This window comes from Rhamphochromis longiceps, linkage group LG15, assembly GCF_057381845.1.
Source record: "Rhamphochromis longiceps isolate RC_006_pf linkage group LG15, R_longiceps_female_GT1.1, whole genome shotgun sequence".
Taxonomy (NCBI): domain Eukaryota; kingdom Metazoa; phylum Chordata; class Actinopteri; order Cichliformes; family Cichlidae; genus Rhamphochromis; species Rhamphochromis longiceps.
Window position 1 is genome coordinate 3989492 of NC_140571.1, and position 17473 is coordinate 4006964.

A 17473-nucleotide genomic window follows, 5' to 3' on the forward strand; every position below is an offset into this window, starting at 1 on the left:
TAGCTGATTGGGGGAAATGGCAATAACAACCCTTTAACTATAAAGGAGCGCTAAAGCAACAGAGTTGCATGTCAGTCCGTCCCTGCCAGTTTTAGATGGGGAGGTTAGTCCATGAAGTTGCAGATGAGCTCTTGGCATCCCACCTGGCCTTTGACATTTGGGCTCATGCACGTGCATTTTTTCCCCTTATAATGCACGTGCATGAGCATACTGTGAGACGTGCTCTGTCAGTAGAAAAACACACACACATGCACCCAAATTGCCTCCATTGCAATTAAGCAGCAATCCCTCCAATTAGACAAGGGAAGCTGGCAGATTGTGACCTCTGTGCCACTCTATGCCTGAACTCTTCTCCCACTGCCTGCTGTAATGAGAGACGGCCTGTTTACAGAGACTATGCTTTTAGCCTGCCTCTGCAGCTCTGCCTTTATTTTCCCTCCATGGATGCAGAAGCAGGGGGAAAGGAGGATTTAATGATGCTGTGACACATCTAAAGGGAACAAGGCCTGGAAGTTATAAAGGTGTAAGGACTGTGAGAGATAATGAGTGTGCATTTTAAAAATATTTCTCTTTGTATGTGCAATATACATGGTTGTGTGTGCATATAATGCACCCAACTTTGTCTTAAATGTTTGAAGTAGTGGCATTCCTGCTTTCATGTCTGCAGTTCTGCCCACTAACATTTCTCACTAAAGCCAGCTCTTTCCTTTCGTTGGTACTGTGAGAAAATTCTTCACTCCCCTTTCTCACAGATACAGTGGAATGGGTTAGGCTTTCTATTGACTCTTTGCTTTGCCTGCTCGTTAGGGTATGGAGAGCATGCTTTCATGATGGGAGGCAAATGAATATTTAAAATGCCATACCAGAGATTTGGGTAGATGTCTGCACTATGTTCTCAGCATGTCTCTGAACATATGGCATGAATGCAGCCCTATACAGAAAGCTGTGGTTTGTGTGTTTCTTCATTTGTGTTGTTTTGTCGTCTCCTCCCTTCTCAGACAAGGTGATCAGGCACAGAGCGTGCAGTTTAAAGGACACAGCCCATGCCATATTCGCTGCTGAGCTGGACCCTGAGTTTGATCGCATGTGTGAAGAGATTAAGGAGGCGCGCAGGAAGAGGGGTAAGAACTTCATTTAAATGGAGAAGGGGGAGTCGGGGTGGGGGGTTGCTGCAGATCCAAACATCCTAAATTAGCTGCTTATAAAAAGAAAAAGAAGAGTTTTTCCAATGTGATCATTTTAATAACTCTTACTCCAGTATTTTGTTAGGAGTGTTTTGCTGCGTTTCATTATATTGTTGTGTCAGCTGACTAATGATGACACTTAAAAGTACAGTTTGTTTATCTAAATATCTAAATATTTTGGGAGAATATTCAGGCTGAGCTCAATAATGAACTCAAGCCAGTTAATGTTAGCTGTGTGGTTCCCAGCCTGTCTGCTCCCCCCCTCCCCCTCTCATCTGGAAAGTCTTTGATAGATTCTTTCAGAGAATAGAAATTTGCTTTTAGGAAGAAAATCTGTAGGGTAGCCCAGCAGTACTTGATGGAGCAGTCAGTTTTTAGTGCAGAGTATGTGGCACAAAAAGGAGTGGCGCCTCAGGCTCCAGTGTTTCAGACAGTACCTTCTGTGCTAGCTGTCTGCCTGACGCTCCATATTTGTACACTCACCAAACAGCCCCAAGCAGTGCTGGGTGGACGGAGGGTAAATCTAAATTAGGCTTATGCACATAGAAGCACACAGGCAACGCAGTAATATGATGTGTTTTATGTATGCTGTCAAATACTGAGCACAAATCTGTATAATCTTGTTTAAATATTCCGATTGCTTTACATGCCCACGTGGGAGTTAACATTAATTAACAACATTTTGTACAAAGAGCACAGCACACTTGTTACATTCCTCTTAGTAATGTAAGCCATGACCAGATTGGGCTACAAATCATATCTGTGTGGGCATATGCCGACAGAAAAAACAGGATGTGTTCAGTCCTTGCACTGACTTTTTCTAGAAATGGACACAAAACTGCTCTTGAAGCTGAGGTTATCTTCCATCCTCGCCTCTCAAAGTGATGCGACTGCCAGGGAACTGCACAAGAAGACCAAATTTCTCATATAAAATATAATCTGAAGTATGCACAGAGGTCTTATTGACATCAGCCACAGAGGCCTGACAGTTTTTTTGTCAAGCAAAAAAAGCCAATTTTCAGAAGTCACCCTGTTTCTTTTGATTTCCTCTTTTAGCAACTAAAAGCACAGGATGCTAAATGAATATTGCAGGAGCAGAAGTCAATTGCCTGAGAGGAGGAATACAGCAGTGTAAATATTTAATCTTCCAGTCAAGGTCCTGCTATAAAGCTATCAATTAGCCCAGCACTGCATGATGTCCAGCTGCAGCGGCGTTCAAAACCCACAGTGCGTCCGGGGGTGGGTGGGGGTTCCTCCCCCGTGACAAGATGAAAGGAGTTGTGATAAATTTGGCTAAAAACATAAATATCGCCGGATGTTAGAGTTGAAATGTCTCATTTTCAGGGGCTTGCATGTCTCTACGCTTCCAGTTCTGTTTTTTATTCCTGTCATACTCGAGCTCCGAGTGAAACATAACCATTGCAAATTATATCTTTGTAGTTTTAATATTAATGTCTGTGCTGAATGACACACAGTTGTACTTCACTCGGCATATCACAACCCTTTGGTCATCTTTGTGTGTCACATCACATTTTTATCAATGTCTGCCAACGTACCTTCATAGCCTTTTGGTGTTTTATTCTCACATACACGCTGACATAATATACTGCCAGCAGCGTGTTTCAGAAGTGCTTTTCGTGTTTACACACACCGAACTGCACACGCACACAAAGCACAAAGAGTATTGTCCATTGTCGGTAACTGATCCTCTGTGGGCACCGCAGACCTTCTGACGCCGGCTCAGCTGTCAGCGGTTCCGGGTGCTGGTGCAACCAGGAAGCACCACAGTGCGGGAGAGGAGCAACCCAGGAGCAGCACTCAGGGTGATGCCACTGAGAAACATTGCACCACTAGTGAGTATTTATGCAATCTTTTAGACCACACACATACCCACAACGGGGGTGGAAGATGAGCTCAACAGGCTGATCATGCACACGCTTGCCTTGTAGTGTCAAGCAAATGCAGAAAAAACTCAGATTCTCTCCAAATACTGCGAGCCTTTCTGCATTCACTCAAAACTTTTGACTCTCCCAAACACAGCAGCCAGCAGCTGTGTCGTACTGCAACAGAATACCAGATGTATGTGATTCTCAACACACACACACACACCCCACACCTGGCTCCTCACACACACACATACATTTCTCAGCAGTGCAGAAGCAACACAGTGAGCAGCCTCATTAGCAAGGCTGCTCTCTTCTAACCATTCAGAACATGACCACGCCACAGAGCAATTACATGCCCACCTGTGGCAAACGGCAGGTGCCTAAAGGTGAAGGGAGGGCCGGGAATGGATGGGGGGCAGACTAATGAGGCTGTTACCTTTTTACAAATCAAAGGTAAGCAGATTATGCAAGTAATCTGAAAAGATGTTCTCTAGCATTTACCTGGATAGGGTAAGGGAAGACTGAGATGCTAGCCAAAGGGTCTTCTGCAGCCATGAGATCAACAGAAAATGAAAAATTTAGAGATCACTTTGAGACCCTCGCTTCTTTATAAAACTACATCATTACATAATGATGGTTAATTATCTGAGATGATCAAATTTAATGACTGAAGTGGTAAAAGCTATTTAAAATGCTCTGTTGTGGCTTTTTGTGTGCCTGTGTAGTGCACCAGTCCAACACTAGGTGGTGCTTGTCTCTCATGAGAGTTTACCTAAAGGAACCCCTACTGTGTGAGTAAACCATGCGTTCTCTGAGGGAGATGGTGCCCTCCTCTCTCAAGAGGGCACCATCTTTTTTGAACGGCAAACATCTGAGAACTCAAGCTCACTGCAACTCATCAGGTTCTGTTAAAGCCAAGAGTAACAGTTTGATAGTGTGGAGGTGAAATGTGCAGATTAATGTTCACCTAAACAGCAGTTCAGGGTTAACTAATGAAGCTTTGGTAGAAGACTTTAACATCACACTCCAACACAGTCCTGTTTCCACCCCCTTTTTTTTCTTCCAATGTAGCACTGGAGAAGTGGAAACAAAAATATGTTATATTAGCCAGATTATTCATATTTTAAATAATCTCCAAATTGCTGCTTGTTGTATTGCATCACATGATATTATGCAAGTGTATTTAGTCATAAGTTGATTGCTAATAACAATTATTTGCAAAATTTTAAGTAATATAATCTGTAAATAATCCAAACAAATCAGTGGCAAAGTGAAAGAAGGGTCTAATTTATTAATCTGCACAGACCTTTTTTTTCTTTGATAACAGGTGACAGCCAGCTGTATGTGCTACCTTTAGCTGCAGTCTTTATCTATGACGCTAAATGTCACAGATACTAACCAGCAATTTAAAAGCTCTTGGGAGAGTCGTTATCAGCCTCCACCAGAGACTTAATTAATTAGGCTAACTCAGGTGATTAATTGGTGACATTGGCAGCCAGTTCTCACCTGGTGCACCTCAGCAAGGCAGCTATTAGGCTAATTGAACCAGTTATGTGCCGAGATATGACAAAGCCACATAACAAAGGAATGAAACATCAGCTGGAAGAGATGCCAGAGCTGAAGAATCGTTCCTGAAATCGCACCCACTTCAGCCAGGTCATTCTGGGGTTATTACCTTTCCCCTGTTCTTCTGTGGAAGGGCAGGACACTTGAAGGTCAAAGTTATCCTCGATCATTACCTTCCGGGGATAGAGCCTATCTGGAGCTCTTTGGGCATCTGCAGCTCTATAGGGCTTTTATCTGGGCCACCACTCTCCCTCTCCTTCCATCCCTCTTTTCTGTTTGCCTGAAGCTGAGAATTGCCCATGACAGTCAGATATAACAGAGTGGTAGCGGGGATGCAATGCACTATTTGAAAGCATGGAGAAAGTTACGTGGAAGGCTTTTTGAAAGGCTAGCGGTATTTCTGATTCAGGTGTTAAAAGCAGTTTGGGTAGATAAGCCGAGTCGTTGAGAATGTAGATGGTGGGCGGGCAGCTGCTGCTGCTACCAGCCCTCTCAGGGTTAGTAAGATGGGAGACCTTGCTGCTGTTAATGCACAAGGAAATGTGAAGGGCGATGGGGTTTCCATTAGAATCCATGGGTGGCTTTGTGATAGTTTCTCTGCTCCCCTCTCCTGGCCCTTCTTTTCTCACCCTCCCCCTTCTCCTGCCACCCCCTCCCAGGAGAAAAACCAAGGCCCATTACCTGGGCCAAAGGCTGGGTTCATTCATAGTGCATCACCACCAGCATTGGGTTCATGTGGAGTGCCTTCCTTTCATTCATAATTTAGCCCCCTGTTTTCCTGATTCACTGATGACTGTTTTACAAGCTAAATCAGCAAGGTTTCTTTCTGTGACCATCACAAGACAGCTGTTGATTAATTGCTTAACTGAACTGCAGTTTTTGATTATTCTCTCTTGCTTTGTCTCAAGCGGCCGGCTACATTTTCACTTTGGCAAAGTCTAAACTCGGTCTGTTTTGTTGGCACGGTTCACCAGTGCTTTTCTTTTGCTACTTATGAAGATTGTCCTATTCAACTGTTGAACCGTTTGTGGAAGACAAGAGTAATGATGCAGATGCTGCATAATGTGTCCTCCGCGTCACTCAATGGCACGCCCAAGGCAACAGCCACCCGGCTGCATTCATGTAGATGGAACACTGCTGCGCCTTGCCTCTCCCCAAGCCTGGTATCACAATAAACAGGCAGATCCTCTCTCCATTGCCAATGTCAATCCATCATAAGACCTTGATGGGGTATTTTAAAGTCACAATAAACACTCCTTTTACCTCAGGCTGAAGTAGTCACTGCATAAAAGGATGGCCTGAATTTTGGCTCAAAGGGACAGCAGGCACGCAGCTTGTGATTTGCTGTGATGGTTGCAGCGCACAAGGAAATAGGTTAATAGAAGGGCACTCTGTTTCATTTATAAACACAAAGCAGAGAATTTGGTTAACTTCATTTTCTCATCTGTGCCTTTCATATTTACATGGACCCACTAAATTAAGTTTTACCTTGAAGTCAGCGTGCCAAAGACATGTTGAATCTGCAGCTGCTGCAAAGCGTTTGTTGTCTTTGTAGCTTTTATACAGCTCTGCTCTACAGGTGCTGCATGTAACCTAACATTTCAGGTAAATGGAATACGGATGTACAATTAGCCAGTTTAGATTTCAGTCCAATCATCTCATTTAGTTTGCTCCATTTGCTAAATTTTCTTAAGTACTTTAATAAGTTCCTTTATTTGATTTGATGTTATGGTTCATAGTTGAAAAAAAGTAATAATGGCACTTGTCCTGTTTAAGAGGCTGCCGTGTTTGCCAAATGAACTTGAAAATGAAAGAGACAGTGTTGTTGAGTCCAAAGTTTTAAATACCAGAACACAATTCTGTGGGAAGGTTTAAGCACTCGGACTAAAGTTTAGATGCTTTTGAAAATAATGCCTCAAGTAGCTTTCATTTGTCATTACCTTCATACACATGGAGGGAAAAAAAGCGGCTATTTTGTGTAAGCGTCCATGACATTCAAAACAGCACCAGTTCTCAGGTGCACACATGAACAGCTTTTGATAGTTCGCTTCAAACATGCCTAATTTCTTCTGTGGTTTTAGGCTGTCTCAGTTGTCTCTTCCCAGCGGGGGATCTGCCATTCCTTGCAGTACTTACTTTTCTTGTCGCTGAATATGGTTCTTTATCATTATCTGTATATTTGGAGTTGTTATCTTGTTGAACGAAGTTAGGACCTGTCAGTTGCCTGCCTAACGATGTCTCATGAGAAGAATTAAACACCCTAAGGACCAAAACTTGTCATAAAATAAGGTTTTGTTTTGGGGTTTTTTGCAGTTACATAATACATTCTTGTATTCAATTATCTAGATATTTCTTCATGATAGTTGTTGATCAAATATAGTAAATTGCACATTTCAGTTTACATTACATGTGCTGCAAACCCTTGTAAACGCCATCTGGTACAGACCAGAGGTGATGAATCATCCTGTTGTGTGGATTTAATATTTCCTCAGCTTCTCAAGGGTCCAAATGAGAACATGCTGGTGGCCAGCAGCAGAAAACAAAGCACCTTGCCTAAAGCTGAGGTGATGATGTTATTATTAGTTATTAGAACTGGACACCGATTCTCCTCAAGTCACTTCTTGGCTACCAAGCAGAAGCAATCTTGAGCTGCACACTCTGACACCCCGTGGCAGTCACTAATAAAATCCGTGCAAAGCCCCGAGCATAAGCTGCCATTTTGTGGGCACAGATGCCTCTTGGATCATTGTGGCACCAAGCGTGAAATGAATGTAAAATTATCTGTGATGCCTCTTGCTTCAATTTATTGTTTTGGGGTGCAGATGAGCTGACATCAGTGTCAGCTTATCTGCACTAGTTAATGTCTTTGAAGATTCATTCTGCGTATGTGGATCTTTCCACTCCCAACGTATCACCGTGCATTGCTGTTGCCACATGCTAAGTGTGCACAATTTACAGCGTTGTGTGATGAGGCTCTTCACAGGATTTTAATGTCTGTTTTTTATTTCTGTGCCATGCAGATAACCATATATATTATTTTAAACCACTTACATTTCTGTCTGAAAGAAATGAGCCTAGAGAGTTGCACTAGAATGATTGAGCATCAGTGCTCAGTGTCTCTGTGCATGCCCAATGACGACAAGCTGTGTTGCCTAAGGACGCTAGGAAAGGGGAGAGAGAGTGAGGGGAAAGGGGGAAGTAAATGAGTGAGTGAGGGCGGTAGGCTTCTGAATGCTAGACAGAAAGTATTATAACGCTGACAATTCCCTATTATGATATATGGTTAATGCCTTTTCAGAGGCTGTGCTTAGTGTTGTACAGACAGATTAGGGCAAGGGTGAGTATGAAAATACTGCCAGTGCGTAGGTGTCCATTTTGCACAGTGTTGTTTTTATTATTTTTGTTGTTCTTTGTGGAGCTCGGTTGAGCCTAAAAGCTTTCATACAGTGTATTAACAGCGACATTTCTGCTGATGGACTGCTTTATCAAATGACTAAACCTCAAATGACTCCTTTTGTTTTCTTTCTAGGAATATCTTCCGTCATTCCTGAGCTTCTGTTGGTAATAGACAGGTTTGAATTTTCACAAAGGACTGGCTTGCCTGCCATTCCAATTAAAGTGGATCTAGAGCTGTGCTTTCTGTGATAAAGGGGTTCTCCTTTTTTACTCTGCCTCTCTCCAACATTAGAGAGCAGCCCGGCATTCCAGCATTTAGTCTGTACTACAGACAGAAAATTATACAAGGCCTCCTGGGCTTTTACTCTCATTGTTTTTACCATAGTGCAGTCGATTAGTCAGTTTCAGTAAACATCAGAAGCTAGTAAACGGCAAGCAGCCTAATGGGGTGCATTCCCTCTCTCTGCCCGGTCCTGATAAGTTGTAATTGACTGGAACAATTGCACAAACATGATGCATTAGTGCTTGATTAGTTGAAATGACATATGGATTTGTTGATGAGGCCTAAATTGTCTTTTGAACTTCATGCAATACTTAAACTCGGTTTTATAGGATGTGAACTGTTATCAGTGTTCCTATTAACATCCTGCTTTTTTCATAACGTTTGGCTTGGTTTGGACAGCACGCTAACAACCTTTTTCTACAATTCTTATTGAGTATTTTGTTCAAACACGCTTTACAAATTTTCACTCGAGTGGTTTTAATCCTTTGGCTTCAGCGGTTATTGGTAATGATACCGACACCTTTTCCCCCCCGCCTACAATAGAGAAGCTAATCTCTTTGGTGAAGATTAACTTTCCTTCATATAAACTCACATATCCATGCTCACATCTCTGGGGACTCTTTAAAAGCAGAGTCACATTAGACCATCATAAGAAGAGAAATGTGTGGTGACAAGGTTTTTAATTACATCAGTTTAGTCCTACAATCACGTCTAGGCTAATCACCACATCTCCATTAAACCCGGAGATCAGATGCACTTTTCTCTCTCCATATACGTCACCTTTTCAGAAAAAAAGGAGGAAATAACGGTTTTTAATAATCACTAGCCGCATTTTAATGTTCATACTTTTATAGAAATCAGGAATTTTACCCATGTTTTGACTTATAAGCAGTCCATGTGGGCCCATAGTTTGTTTTTGTTTTTTTAGGCATGCTTGTTTCCAAGTATGTCCTCTACAGTTAAAGCACCTGATCCAGAATGGTTGTAGTTTTGTATATCAAAATCAAAAAATCAAAGATCAAAAAAGCTATAGTAAAGAAAATGGATTAGACTTTTCCATCCAAATTCGATCGACTTTTTTACAGCGAGTTGACCATTGTACGTTTCACATGAAACGCCAATTACTCTGGGCAAGTATGCTCTACCAAAAATAGTGCTTTGTTGTGTATCTGACGGACAAAAGCTAAACCAGTTCCACACCACTCAAGACATACATACCGGTATTACCGTGAACGGTATGATATGGCCCAGCCCTACTTTCACTTATTTTATTCATCACTGCATTTTGTCTTTGTTAGGGACAAGGGAGTGTAAATTGCTATATTCACAGACCTTGAGCTATTTCCATTTTGAAGTCAGGTCTTTAAGTATTTGGTCAGTGACACAATTTTCATAACTTCTCTACAGTACCTCCCTCACCACCACCACCAGGAGACTTGAAAATGAAGCAATCAAAATGTGATTGAAGTGTCATCTTGGAGCTTTAATTCCAGAGGTTCAAGGAAATTTAGCCAAGGTATCTACAATTAAATGCAGTGTTTTTCTTGATAGGCTTTTGAGGGGAGGCAATCAGCCTCTTCCCATATTTTCTGCGTGTTTTCTAGTGATCAGGGAGATGGAAAAAAACAAAACAAGAGTGAATAAAAGTCATTAAAAGAAAAAGGTAAAATATTTTTTTAAATGTGCATGATAAATTATGTTATCCCGTTGCCTGGCAGCCACCTGGTAACAGGTTAAAATGACCTGCTTTTTGCCTTTATGCACCTAAAACACCATCGAAAGCATCCCGTTGTAATGACAGTAACGTCTCTTTTTATTTTCACAAAAGCTGAATTAGAAATGATATAATAGCCACATGTTACCTAGCAATGGCAAAAATGACCAATTTTTGTATTTCTGCGTCTTATTACACCTTATAAGAGCGTCATATCATTTTTATTTCACAGCCAACGGCACGAACAGACCAAATAATGCTGTAGCAATATGTGGCAGGAATCTGCAGTCACATGTCATATTTTATATTAAGATGATTACCGGGATTCAGATGGTCTAAGTTTAATAAATGGCTGTTGAATCGTGAAAGGAAAACGGCATACAGAAAGGTGTCTGTGTGGAGGAAAAGAATCTCAGTGTAAACATCGGTTAATTTAATATTCCTTTCTGCCAAGTCTTATTATCATACAGCTGTGACAACCAGAATCCTTTAACAGACTCACAGGGTATCTAATTGGTATCTAATCTAATCAATTTAGCACGTGTAAGACTTTCAGCAGAGTGCAATTGCTATCCCTCACTGTGAATGTGAAATGCCTCCTGATCTTGGCTTTTGTCAGACGGACAGTAAAATGAAACTAGGCCTAGTATGTTTTGCACTAAGTGCCGCAGCAATTTCCTAATGTTGTAAACCTGCTCAACATTTCTGATTCTGATTTTGATTCTAGCTGTGGCATTATATCCCAGAGTAATCTAACCGGTAATTTCCATGTAAGACACATGGACTGTATGACAAGTTATTTTAATTTACCTGTGAAAGTTCGCGGGGCTCCGCAGACGTGTCACCATTTTAATATGTAGCAAAACAACGTCTATGCCAAGTGAAACTGTAGAAGTGTTTACAGACGATAAATAGATTAAAACTTAAATTCTACATTACACTGGCACCCACCTCCTGCTCTAACACAGATCTCTGGAGAGTATAGTGTTCCCGTTTTCTTCACGGTGTTTTATTTTACACTATAGCTGGCTGTTGAACATTACTGCCCTTGTCAAAAGACTTCTGCCAGGTGCATGATCGTACTTTCTCCACTCCAAGAGGAGTGCTGTTACTTGCAAATCAGTCAAAATGAGTCAACCGGTGCAGATCTCTCCACCCCCTCCCACTCCTGACTTACAACATGTGTGTATGCATGTTATTGCTGCAGGCGACAGACCTTTTTCCCCAAAAGGCTTTCATGGCCTGCTTTGTATGTGCATGTGTGCGTAGGCTGACATCTTCAATAGTTCTTGCGAGCTGCTGGTGCGTGAGGGCATATCTGTCTTCTGTGAAGAGGGCACCACAGGCACTGTTATCCCACTGGCCATTTACTGAGCAGCAGAGAGGAGAAGGACAGGAAAAGATTGATGCTCTGACTGAATTATTTTCTCAGTTCTTCTTTCTTTGGCTGAATTTACTCTTTGTAATACTACTAATATGCAGTAGCATTACTGGGTGGCAACTCTGACACAAAAGAAGCTATTTGTTGCACCTTACATTTTATTTAAGGCTGCTCGAATATAGCAAAAATCATGATCCCAATTTTGGTGACTAGCATGTTATTAATGAAATGATTTTTCTTCCATTTATACTTCATATAGTTATTGAACTTAAAGCATGCCTTTTTACTGGAGGGTTCCCTAATCTTTAAATATAATAGAAATGAAAAACAAATTGAAGAATGGAGGAGAGTGTGGCAACACAGGGAATTTAAGGCTCAGACTAACAGGTGGCCAACTGGTGGTCTGCCTCCTACGTGGTAAGTTTACAGGTACAAGCAGGGGTGAAGAGAGCCCCAGGCAACGGTGGACCTGGTTGTCTCGTGAGACCTGTATAATAGTCACGGGAAGAGCAACAGAGAAGCGCAGCTAACATCCAGCTGTCCCAACAGAAAGCAGACTGAGCGAGAAACCTACAGACAAAGGAAGCTGCAGGCAATTGTTAATAATCCTTCCTCGGGTTCACTTATGGAAACCCTGTGAGTTTATCTTTCACTATAGAGCTTATTGACCGAAGGCTGTCTTTTTTTTTTTTTTTTGAGGCATCTATGCTGCAAATGAACAAAGAGTGAGTGATCCAGAGATTTCAGGGAGGGGCAAAAGGAAGGAAAAGGTGTGTGTGGGTGGGGGGGGGGGGGGGCTTTGGTTTACAATATGAGAACAATCAAGAGTGTTGCTGTGAAAGTGAATACAAAAAGTAAATTAAAATTTGCTGTATCATATGGGCTCCATTTTATTAGGCTGAAATATGTATGTTTCTTTCTGGCATTGTGCTAAAGCAGGGTGTTGGTGAATAATCTTACCCATTAAAGTGAGTGCTTTTAGTTTACAGTGATGCTTGCTGGCGTTGCAGATGGAGGTGCTCTTTGTGTGAGCGCGTGTGTTTGTGTGTTTTCTATTGTGACTTCATAAAATCAGTGTGCTGCACTTAGAAGAAAATTAACCCCTGGTTAACCCCTTTCACCATCACTGAACTTGCCAGGATACTCCCTCAGGTCATTGCTCCAGCCAACACAATAGCAAGAAAAGAAGCTTTCAACCTTTTTATTGTGTATTGGTTGTGTAAATGGTAGAAATTATTTGCCAGTGCTTTAATTGTGCTAAACAGAAGCGGTTTCCTACTGGCAGAGCCAGGCTACCTGCATATCCCTGCGTCTTCGTGCTAAGCTGCACGTACTGTTGCTTTGTTTAAAGTTCAGAAAAGTGGCATAAAGAGACTTTTGGCAATAAAACTGTTTTATTTTTTAACCAAGAGTAGTGGCACAGCCTGAGGTGGAGGTGTGGTGGGTGAATGTGTGAAATGGGAAGGTAGTGACACAGCAATAGAGGGAAGTGACTGATCTCCTTAATTTCAAGAAGCAAGGAGCGGATCATTTATTGATCCGGACATTTCATTAAGTGTCAGTGCAAAGTGTCACATCAGTTGATAAACTAACAGCCGGCTTCCTTTCATGACTTGGAGACCCCGAGGCCGTGCGTCCCACGATGAACTTTCTCTTTTGTCTCCTCCAGCGTTTTATTTGTCATCTCGTGTTTTCTCTTCACTCATTCGTCTGCATATTCTCCTGTCTCCTACTTGAAGCATATATGGTACATGCTGCTGCTGCTGCTATGTGCTGTTGCATCATAGCTTGCAACCTGAAAAATAAGTAAAAATTTTGTGTTTTTCTTTATTTAAAACAGTTGTGATTAAAGTGTTTTTGTATATGATTTCATACATGAAGTCCTGCTGTTGGAATGTATATGTAAAAGTGGAAGCACAGCTAAAGGAAATCAAAGAGTCTGTCTCAGACTGGTGTCAGTCAGTGTTTGTATGAAGCTGAGCTTAAATGGCCTTGAGGCGTTTGAGAGTTATAAGTCAGTTTATCGCATGCATTCATTTGAGTGAGCAAAATTATATCCGCATTTATGAACCCATGAGGGACACATCATATAATTTTGAGTTTTTTCTCATGTCCATAAGGATCAATAATTGGTGCAAACTGCACCTGTGTGTATCACGTCTGCACCTAATATATTCTATACAGAGCATTTTTCATTTGCCATTTGCCCCACTGGTATTGCTGATTCAAATGAGTGAAGGCATCATATTAAAAACCTTTTTACTTATACATCCTCATGATTTGCATTTGAAACAACCCTTTAAACAGGAGCTTCTCTTGATGTAACTTTTTTTTTGACATTTCCTAATATGGTTTTCCCTTTTTTTATGTTTGCCTCTGTAAAAACAACATTTAATTCATTAATTTGGTTTAAGTTATCAGGAAGCAATGAACTGGAGTTTGTTCTGCAGGCAGGGCAGGGGATATGCAGCTTTTGTATTGCTTTAATTACTACTCAGTTGAATGATTTAGAAATGGCTGCAATCCCCAGAGAGGGATACAGCTGGGAAAATACAGTTTTTCAAGAATAAGTGCTTGTTGCTAGAGTTTAGAACAACGTCGCCAATCCATTTGAATTACAATTATGCTTCTTTTTAGAAAAAAGGTGGTGACATTTAAGCATGTTCTAATAGTTTTAAAGGACACCTGGGGATAATTTTAAAGTAAAAATCTTGTGCATTTTAAGTGAATAATCTGTAGACTTTGAGTGGCATGGTGTTTACTTGGACAGAATGTGTGTAGAAAGTCTTTTAAACTTTTAAGTTTGGGTCACAGCTCTTAACTCCAAGCTCCTCCCCCTCTGTCTTGGGTGATCAGAGCTGGACTGATCGATACTTCATTAATGTTACTCAATTGAGGCCCCAACTTCAATCGATTCCAGTGACCTGGGATGACAAAAAGCTGAGTTGGAAGCTGATCCGTTCCTGTCGTGGTGCTTTTTGTTTTGTTTTTTCTTTTGGACCGTCATATTTTTAATTCAGATGTGGATGCAGGTGGAAAATACCCTATACCCATGCTTGCAGCGAATTCATGGCTGCCTGCGTACTACATGTATGAAGGAAGGTGCACAGAGTCTGGAAATGAAACGGTGCATCACAAAGGTAATGTCATAAATTTCTAGCTCCTCACAAGCACACAATTATAATACCTTTTCATCCAGAGCACTGACCATAACAAATAAATATTTGTTTTATGCTGCTCACAGTGGTAGAGTACCACATATGCTTTTGATTTCTGGAAAACACAAGTATTGATTTGTTATGGAATAACTTTTTTCGAGAGACATCCTAAGTAATAGAAGTGTGTCTTTAAATTTTGTGAGTAGCCTATACTGTATGTAAGTCATAAAGTTTACTAGTGGTGATTTGCCTTTTCTCAACTTCCCCCCTTATTCACAACGTGTCCTTATATCACCAGAGTCACACGCTCATATTCTGGTTGTTTTTGTAATCTCTTAAATCTGGAAGTCTAATATCAGTGCCTTGTCTTCATTTCTCGAGAGCTGCAGTAAATTGACCTTACATTCAATAGATGACTCAATTGGATTCTGCTGTGACTAGCACGCACACAAATCCTATGTGGTTATTAAATAACACATGTAAACACAGAAACAAAACCATCTGTATATTCACATATTTTCTTGGGAGCTCGTTTCCCTTAGTCCCATAATTTTGTAATATATTTCCCTGCATGAATGCACCGCTGTGTTGGCCTGCTGTCCCACATGCAAATTCATAGAATAAAATTACAGAGCAAGCTTTCTCTGTAGGCAAGGAAAATTTTGCTCATTGCCATGGAAACACACACTCCACGCCCTTACACACACACACACACACACACACACACACACACACACACACACACACACACACACACACACACACTCTCACTCTTCGTTCACACACATTCAGCAGGAAGGAGGTAAATGGGTTAGTAAACAACAGTACATCTGTCCAGGTTGGGAGAGAAACATACTTGTGTCGAGTGGACCAGGGAAACTCCTCAGACCAGTGCTGCTCAGAAAATTAATGGACGTGAAATTTATCTACAATTTCGACAGGGCCTCAAATTGTTTGTGAAATGTACGTCTAATTAAAAAGGCAGCAATGCTTACAGTGGTGATGACACTTACAAATTAATGATTAATTAAGTATGTAGAGTGTTAAAAGCTGTATCTCATATTTTTTTAAAAAAGAGAGACACAGTGAATTCTGCAAATATATAAAGTGCAGACATTAGCAGTCTCTTGGCTATTTTTCTGAACTAACGACCTAATGACAAAAAGGATTTTATGGATCAAACCAGAGAACCATTTTTATATGCACTGTCTGCCACAGTTTAGTTTTATGTCTGTGTTCAACTGATGTTATTCTGTGAAGTGCTCATCACTTCATGGTGCTTAATTATGGTATGTGTCATGATTGTAGCTTTTAAACTCAGTAATTGTAGCAGCTTCATTGTCCTTTACATCACTGAGCGTAATAACTCATGTCTGGGATATATTCGATCAGCAGTGAAAAGTTTAAGCTTTACAGTGTAATTCTTCCTCTTTTCTTCTTTGGCATTGTTGTATTGAGGAAGTGAGATCATTTTTTTGGCCATTTGTAAATGCACAGTGTTTGTCAGCTGATGTGTGAAGGGGTCACAGTGAGAGAACATTGCAGTAAGATGTGGAGCAGCATTTCTGCTTCTTAAAGGATATTGGGAAGAATTGTCATATGTATTGTGTGTCTGAGTTTATGCCTTTTAAAATAGGTTTTACACTAAGGGAGAAGATGAGAAAAGACTTCAGTTATCCTTCCTCACCAAAGTAAAGAAACTAATTTATAAACTATGAATTTGATGGATAAAACTGAAGTAAAATAAGATCAGTCTTTCTTTCTTCTCAGCTTAGCAGCTTATAAAGACTTGAAAGTTACTCGTCCCTAACAAAGTAGGCATCAAGCACAGAAATCCCTATCCTTTTACTTTTTAATTAATTAGCGTTGTATGTTAGTTTTTCAGATGTTAAACAAGTAATACAGCCAATGTCTAAAATGAACAGTCGACTGTGGTTTTGTGGCGCATCCTGTAAACTGGCGCCCAGTGAAAATAACCCGGTGTTTACTGTTGCCCACAAGGACTCCTGTTAAGCATTAGCAACAAAGATAAAATATATTATTCTCATAAAATGTTGAACATTTAATTTAAGAAACTTTCCTTTCTTAAAACTTTAACATTAATCAGCCCAATGGGTTTTGGATTATGTAGGCCAAGAACTGATTAAGAATTAATAGTAGTTGAATGGATTGATTATCTTGATTTTGTTTCACTAGCTTAAAGGTATTCAGTAAGTATGACTTAGCACTGATAATGTGGCATTGAATCCGTATTCCTAGTATATGCAGCCTTTCTGAGGTGGATACACTTTATGGGCTAGTGTATCACGAGAGAATAAAACTAATGAATAGTATATGTACACCACATTTCATAATGCTAATGGTATGTGGTTCTTCAGAGAGACTATAAACTGTATGATCTGGACAATAATGACAAGGCTTTGGGGTATTTACTGGGTCTATTGTGCTAATGTTACTAGTAACATTTACTGGATGAGTTTACTCACTTTTAAAGTGAGTAAATTGAGCGAGGTACTCGATCAGACGTAAATCGGACACATTCACATTTATAGCCTTTATATAAAAAGACAGGCCACAGAGACAGCAGCCCATTGGTTTGTGAAGTCTCTTTCTGATTTTCCCCCCCAACTCTAATAGGACCCATTATTTATAAGATGAGCATTGTGTACATAATATGAGACCTAAAACTAGCAATTGAAAGGTTTTTCTTGGGAACCCGAGGCACCGATCCCTGGTGGCCATTACGAAGAATGCTGCTTTAAAGTACCTCAGCATTGGTTTACTTTTCAGATCCTAAAGCTATGTCCATATATTATAAGGTTTATAATTCAGATGACATCTGATTAATGGAAAGGAAGTCTGAAATGGGTTTGGATGTGACTTAAGAGTGGTGATCCAATTACAG

General features: G+C 40.7%; 1 protein-coding gene across 1 annotated transcript in view; it reads left to right on the forward strand.

The window, feature by feature from the left end:
• atad2b (ATPase family AAA domain containing 2B) overlaps nt 1-17473 on the forward strand; it is a 66342-nt gene that overhangs the window by 22778 nt on the left and 26091 nt on the right. The window contains exons 23-24 of the mRNA XM_085383403.1: nt 999-1121; nt 2909-3037. Coding sequence (XP_085239529.1) covers nt 999-1121; nt 2909-3037 — 252 coding nt within the window. The remainder of the gene's footprint in view (nt 1-998; nt 1122-2908; nt 3038-17473) is intronic.